General features: G+C 40.2%; 1 protein-coding gene across 1 annotated transcript; it reads right to left on the reverse strand.

The window, feature by feature from the left end:
• Positions 1–246: 246 nt before the first annotated feature.
• Positions 247–6,447, reverse strand: LOC130926405 (oocyte zinc finger protein XlCOF6.1-like). Its single transcript, XM_057851400.1, has 2 exons — positions 5,840–6,447; positions 247–3,297 (listed from the first exon to the last, which is right to left on the reverse strand). Exons 1-2 carry the CDS (start codon positions 5,955–5,957, stop codon positions 2,072–2,074), a joined length of 1,344 nt encoding a protein of 447 aa, XP_057707383.1. The 5' UTR covers positions 5,958–6,447; the 3' UTR covers positions 247–2,071.
• Positions 6,448–7,768: the final 1,321 nt, after the last annotated feature.

The raw sequence follows: 7,768 nt of genomic DNA on the forward strand, positions 1-7,768 counted from the left end.
GCGACCAGCACACAACCCATATCAGTAGGAAAATTAAATAAAACTATATATATATATACAGGGCTGGCCCAAGCCATTTGGGGGCCCTAAGCAAAATAATGCAAAGGGGCCCATATTTTTGGCCCACCATTTCGTCACAGTGTACTGTTAAACCCATACATGCAATCCAAGCAATAAGTCCATATTTTGTATATTAATCAGATTTTGTTGCACTGCATCCTTCAAACTTCTCACCCCAAATGATTGTCAGTACTTACAGTAGATAGTGCCAAACCTTTTTCTAAAAGAGGAAAGAAAGAAGTTAAAGAACAACTTTTATTTTTTTAAGCTTGTATTCAAGTACCAAAACTCACAAAAATCAAATAAATCAAACTGTAGTAAACAAAATAGAATATAAATTAAACAATTGCCAGATCGGGGGCCCCCTAGTGGTCAGGGGCCCTAAGCAGCTGCATAGTCTGCGTATAGGCTGGGCTGGCCCTGTATATATACATACATATATAGTACTGTAAAGACCTCGGCTGAGAGAGAAGAGTCAGGAATGGCTTTACTCACTTTAATGTGACAACAATATAAACAATAATACAGCTGGCTGCTGCGGAGTACGACTATGAGGGGCGAGTTCATTTGCCCCTCCAGTCAAAATGGATTAGACGTCTAGCGCCGTCAAAGGCAATGGAAGATGAGCAATCATGGCTAGTCCTATTAAAAAAAGAGAAACAAACAGAAAAAACACAGTGTAATCCTCATTTCTTTTTATTTTTTATCCATACCGGGCACTCATTTAACTCATTGGCTGCCGTTAACAGAGATATAAATCCAATCCATTTTAACTCCCTGTCAAAATGGATTGGATATCTATCACCGACAATGTGATGCAATGAGCTAAATACTATGAAAAATTAGCTTTAGATTTTTTTTTTTTTTTAGAAATATAGTGGTACCTCTACATACAAAGTTAATTCATTCCAGGACCTTGTTTATAAGTCCAAATGGTCGCATGTTGACCAGGATTTTCCCATAAGAATACATTATATTCAATTAATTCGTTCCTCAGCCAGAAAACCTACACTAAATCCTTAATAAATACTGGTGGTACTATTAGAAATAACAATTACACGGAGCAAAACAAATAAATTATAAATACAAATTTTAATAATAATAATACCTGTAATAATGTAACAAATCGGGTTCTAATGTGGCGAATGTGTTTCCGTGGTGTACCTCAACGCATCGCGCGGCTGACTTGACAGTGTGAGATGAGACTTTTTACCTTCACTTTGTTCATTTGCAGGGGACAGCAGGCGTGTTGTGTTGCACAAGTTAATTAAATAAATGATTAGAAACCTGGCAGAGCTGGCGATTTCTTTTGCAATGTTACCACAATAATTGTCACTTTAACTTATAATGACTGGCGAACGGAGGTCGGAGGAGGACCGTCGAGAGTAGACATTCTATGGCCATATTTTCGAGCCAGTTCACGGATGAGCACACCATGCTTTTATTTTTCCATCATCTCTATCTTCGTTTCAATGGTAAGCATCACATTTTTCCTTTTTTTCACCACATGCACTAACACAGTTGGAACCCATGTTGATTTCTCTCACATGAAAATCTGCCGTGCGTCAGTCTTGCTGGAAAACAAGGAAACTGCGGCACTGTCATATATCGTTGTATTAAGAGTATGTCGTCGGATGTAGAAACAAATGGTAAGTCAAATTTAACGTCAGACGTCGAAAAGATAGTGTGTCGAAGCGATCGTATGTCGAGGTACCAGTGTATATCGAAAATGATAATTCCCAAAATTTAACATAACAAAACCCAAAAAAAAGTCACTGGCACTATGAAGCGTTAAAGGTCTTAGGTGTCAACATTTTAATAGCTTTCCACTCTCGTCACCACCATCTTTGAAATTGTTAATTCAATTCAAATGTAATAATTTGTAACGCAGTGAATTTAAAAAGCAACAGTTTACACTGTACAGAAAAGTTAAGACTGTTTAATTAGCTGTTTATCTATTTCAAGTTGCAGCAACAAACAAGGGTAAGCTATCAAATTTTTTTATTATGCCTCACTGATCAGCGCTCCGCTCCTGAGCACATTTGTGTCGCCTCATGTAACCCAAGTGGGAGAATCTTCTGTCACACACGCAGCAACTGAATTGATTCTCACCAGTGTGCGTTCTTGTATGATTTGTTAAATCTCGCTTGTCGCAATATCTTTTACCACAAACAGAGCAGACGTAACGTTTTTCTCCTGTGTGCGTTCTTAAGTGAATTGTTAAATTCCGTTTGTCGGAATATCTTTTACCACAAATTGAGCAGGGAAATGGTTTTTCCCCGGTGTGCTTTCTTGTGTGCCTTTTCAAATGTTCCCTGATTAAGAACCTCATTCCACAAACTGAGCAGACATATGGTTTATCTCCAGTGTGTGTTCTCGTGTGGCATTTTAAATTGGACTTTTTTGAGAATCTTTTACCACAAACCGAGCAGGTAAAAGGTTTTTCACCAGTGTGTATGACGGTGTGCTTTGTTAAAGCTGACTTTGTAGAGAATCCTTTGCCACATTCTGAGCAGTCAAAAGGTTTTTCCCCAGTGTGTATAATGGTGTGCCTTGTTAAACCGGACTTGGTAGAAAAGCTTGTGCCACAAACGGAGCAGACAAAAGGTTTTTCTCCAGTGTGTGTTCGCGTGTGGCTTGTTAAATGAGACTTCTGAGAGAATCGTTTACCACACACTGAGCAGACAAAAGGTTTTTCTCCAGTGTGTGTCCTCGTGTGAAATTTTAAAATTTTTTTGTCACGAAATGTTTTACTGCAAACTGAGCAGGCAAAAGGTCTTTCTCCAGTGTGTGCTCTCGTGTGTCTGGTCAAATCAAACTTCCGAGTGAATCTTGTACCACAAAATGGGCAGACGAAAGGTTTTTCCACAACGTGTGTGTTTTTTTGTACTTTCAACGATCCCTCATGGGCCAAACTTTTGTCACAATGAGGATGTTTCACACCTTCGTTGTCAGCATGACATGTCATATCACCTTCAGAGTGTTCATCGTCATTGGAAGATTGTGAGGTGATGTCATTGCTTTCTGACAGTGGAGAAAAAAGACAGTCTGCCTGGGATCCTTCGCTTTGGTCTCCATCACCTTCTTCACGCTTCACAATGACAGTCAATGGAAATGTTGTAATTTCGTCTTCATGATCTTCTTCTTTAATGTGGGCTGTCTCTGTCTCATCTTCTGCTTTCATATGAGGGGGCCTTGGCTCCCGCTGCGCAGGATGAAAAGAGTCTTCAATGATGTCTGCAAATGACAAATACACATGGTGACTCTGTTGCACGTACTAAATATAATATCACATGAACTGACGAAGCCTTTTGGAGGATGTGAACCGTCTTTGACATACAAAAACAATCCTGTCTTGATTCAACATTCGAGAGTTACCATGAGTTGTATGACTGAAAAACTACAGAGCCTTACGTAGGTCCTCTGTGGTATTCAATAAATAGTGTCAATAGATTGTCAATTCATCAAAGCTTGAGATGAAAAAGAATGTTTGTTTTCAGATTCAGATTCAGAATATTTATTGTCATTGTTACAAAAAGCACAACGAAACTTTGTTTGGAGCATCCATGCAGCTAAGTTGGTAAAGTGCAAAACCCATATAATAAATACCCTTCAGTACAACGTGTAAACATTGACACAGTTTTGGATAGAGGCGTGGGAAATTTCCGATTCTGAGATTATTCGTGATTCGGCCGTGGAAGATTCGAGAACGATTCACAAAAATCAAAATTCCGATTATTGAATTATACCAGGTAAAGCAGACCTAAAACACAGTCAGTGCAGTCTTTGGGACGCAATGAGGAACGGACTCAGAGTAAATATCATGTTCAACTCATGCCGCCAGATAAAAAAAAACAATAATACCCGATTGCGGCCGACAGTTGCTTCAAACAACGCCCAGTTGCTAGTTGCTACAAACATACGGCCACATACGGCTATAGTAGATATCACATATATGTAGAACTAGATGCAAAATGACAGATGATGGCGCCGGTAGAACATGTAAAAAGAACTAGATGCAAAATGACAGACTTGCCTGTTAGTAGTTGCTGCGTTAACAGCCGCCATGTTAAAGTAGTAGACTTCTCTAGAAGGCTCTGTTGTAGCGAACCTAATTAACGTTTTATCTAAAATACTCCTAAATCGGCAAAATCTTAACTTGAATCCATCTTTAAATGATGAAATTTTTTAAAAACTTTGACATGTCGAAAGTAGACAGAAGGGAAATTATGGAATAACGGGAGAATTTGAACAACTTTAGCGGTTGATTCACATCATTAAATTAATTGAATGTAGTTTAAAGCTGCTGATACAGAATGGGACTTGAGTAATTTATTCACTGTTTTAAACTGTCAACATGATACTGAAATATTAGTTTGGTTTAGCCTGAGAGGATTTTTGAACAATTTTGAAACTAATGTACAAAACATTAAAAGCGCGGAGTTTAACATCAATAATCGATTTATAATCTAATCGGACCCTGTGAATCGTAATCGAATCGTTAGGTGCCAAAAGATTCCCACCTCTAGTTTTGGTCATATGTACGAAAATATACCCGTTAAAAACAGTCATATATCAGTGCAAAACCCAGATAGTTAATCAAGTATAATCAAGTATAGCCTACTGGTTGTCAACCAATGGGTAAGGGTCAGGGAGGAGGAAATAGCGGATAATGACATACTGCAACAATGCAAACCAGCTCAGAGTTATTGTTGTTGGTGGATGTGGATTATTGTCCGTAAGAGGGGGCAGACAGGGGCAGAGTTCAGTAGCCTCACAGCCTGTGGGTACAGACTGTTGGCCAGTCGTGATGTTCTGGCCTGTATGGACCTGTACCTTCTCCCTGAGGGCAGCAGGTGGAAAAGGTTGTGAGCAAGATGGTGCTGGTCCCGCAGGATGTTGTGCACTCTTCTTGATATGTATTACTACTATCCCGGTCAATATCAATTTTCTTTGACATAGGTTGTATGTTAATTCAATTAGGAAATCTGTTGTTCAAAAGAGTTCTGTTCTGTGCTCTTGCTTTGGAATGTTGACCACGTGGAGTTGTGCTAAGGCCTTTGAACCTCCAGTTTCTAATGCTATGTCTACTGAAGGGTCACTCTTGAAAATGGGTCATTGACTCATTATTGCTGTAATGTGTAACATACTGACAACAATATTAGTATGGAGGCTTGTGAAGTCAATGACAACACATTATCACTACTTTTGCAATCAAATAAAGTATCCGGATACAATATTTCAGTATTGATACAGTACTTTGGCCAACACTACTTTGTCGGTTGCGTCTACTGTAGCACAGTTTAATACTTTGATACCTATTCTTTGTTGTTGTTTTATTTGCACAAACGCACGACACCAGAAATTTGTCATTATAGGATAAATCTGATTTTGCACTACTCCTGATAGTGATGGAGGATATTTTTTGCATTTTCGTTGCCAACTCATTGGCAGCCCTTGACGGCGCCAGACGTCCAATCCATTTGAAGTGGGAGGAATGGCACCAATGTCCATTCGCTGCCACCCAACGTCTACTAGAGATAAACGAGCGATGAACGTATTTAAATTCACAGCACAAGGATGAAAATGAATAGAACCACATTATCATCAGTGAGTTTAATTATTGTTTCGGCTTTAACTCATCTATGCTTTGGATTGGTCTTAAACCTATTGTAGGTAAGTTTATAACTATAAAGGACCACAGGCGAGGAGATAAGCAACATCGAGATACGACATTGCCCAAAACTACTTGTATTATGAAGTAACGAAGTGATCAAACCAGCTGTGTGAAGCCCATCTGGATGCTGCATGTCGCAATCTTGACGTCGTTGTCGCTCGTTCTCCTCTTGAGTTCCAGAGAGTTCCTCCATGTAGTCTGCTGTCCTTTTTGAACACATTTCACAAGGTTTTCCACTCACAAGCGAGCTCTGCTACATGAGGCATCTTTGTTAGCAGCTAAGCTAAGCTTGCTTGGGAAGCGCCAAAACATGTTTATTCGAACAAGGTTGACGTTTTATTCCGGCCAATCGGTGCACTCCAAACTTTCTAAGGTTTATGTTATTTTTCTACTCTTTCAGGAAGGAAAAGAGGGATTTAGTCAAGCGCGCATGATTTAGCAAAATGAACACGGGACGGTAGTAGCGCTTACGGGTAAAGTAGTACGGCAACTCTACTTGGACAAACTTTTGTGCCTTATATCATGAATTAAATAATACTGGGTGTCCTGACCGGCGTTATGGCGAGTGATGTTTGCTCTTTAGCGCAAACACGGTGCTGCGAACCACGCCCCAAAACTCGGAAGGATTGTTTTTTCTGGAGCATTACTTCGGAGTTTGTCTCAAATCACGTGACCAATGACGTACGACTACATCTTTTTATCTATCATGAACCATGTTTGTCGTAGTTGTAAAGCACTTTAAGTGCCTTTCAGGTTTTTGTAAAGGGCTATAGAAATAAATTTGATTTGATTTGAATGACAAAAAAATGTGCACTGCAGTATTTCAAGGAGCTCTTTCATTTGAAAACCACCACATTCTTCTACAGTAGGTGGCGGTGTGCACCAGATAGTTGCTTGCAATCTCCCATATATAGACCCCACTCACATGACGTCACAACCACGCCTCCGCGCCATATTGTCCGTCAGCTCGTCGTGTTTACGCATTACCGCTACGTAAATTCCTCCTATTATCGCGTGTTTTTCTGCTCGTTAACATTAATAATCAAACTTGTGAAGGCGTGTGTGGCAGTTGGTTGCAGTAACAGAGAAGATAGACGGAGAGACTTGAAGATCTACCGTATTCCGAGAGACCCGGAGAGGAGAGCGAGACGGACTGCTGCAATTCGACGAGAAAACTGGGCACCAAACGATCACCACAGATTATGTAGTAGTCATTTTATATCTGGTAAGATGCATTTAATATATATTTAGAGGGTTTTGGGCTGACAAGCACAATTAAGATCATTGCGAGGCTAATCGCCGACAACATACAGTTTCAAATTCAAGATGTTTATTTCTTCCGCCATCATTATTTTTTTAATAATATTTAGCTGGTACCAAGTGAAAGAAGCTGGCCTCGTCTCCGGATCATCAGTTAAACAGGGGTGTCCAAACTTTTTGCAAAGGGGGCCAGATTTGGTGTGGTAAAAATGTGGGGGTCTAACAATATACTTAAACAAATTTTAGCAAGCCCTTCTGTGTGTCACATTTGCTTTATTTTTTTTTTTTTAATTCATAATTTCAACAATCTCGACTTTGTGGCGTTCTCTTTCGACACTCGGGCTCTTGCGAAATGTTACCAATTCGCCCTCGACTGGTAATTGGCGGTACTTTCAACTTCCCACCGTAGTGAGAAGTGGACCGGCAAGTCACGTTGGCTCGTTGTCGTCGGTTGTCTTCGGTTCGCCCGATTTCCTCTCCAGAAAGGCGGCGGCGTGCATACAAACACCCAGAGGCGTCGGATGGCATTTTATGGGCACTTTTATTAACAAACAAAAACATGTGGGGAACACTGCCACTCAAGTCTACTTAACTGCACACTTTTTTCTCTAACTCTCGACTCTCTCACTCTCTCGACCAACGTCTTCTGCTTTATCCTGACAATGCCGCTCACAATAAAAGTAACAGCGGCCCCTTGGGGGTGCCGGTAACAGAAATACTGCTGCTGCGAAATTAAACTAGCTTGAAGTTGCTATAATTTTTCGCTGCGTA

This window comes from Corythoichthys intestinalis, chromosome 1 (genome assembly GCF_030265065.1).
Source record: "Corythoichthys intestinalis isolate RoL2023-P3 chromosome 1, ASM3026506v1, whole genome shotgun sequence".
Lineage (NCBI taxonomy): Eukaryota > Metazoa > Chordata > Actinopteri > Syngnathiformes > Syngnathidae > Corythoichthys > Corythoichthys intestinalis.

What these genes read in the sequence shown, in the direction of transcription:
- LOC130926405 (XM_057851400.1), bottom strand. Translation starts at nt 5,957, where the DNA reads ATGTGTTCAAAAAGGACAGCAGACTACATGGAGGAACTCTCTGGAACT. An exon ending in AGATGGGCTTCACACAGCTG is followed by an intron (nt 3,298 to 5,839) that starts GTTTGATCACTT and finishes TGTCATTTGCAG; the next exon opens with ACATCATTGAAGACTCTTTT.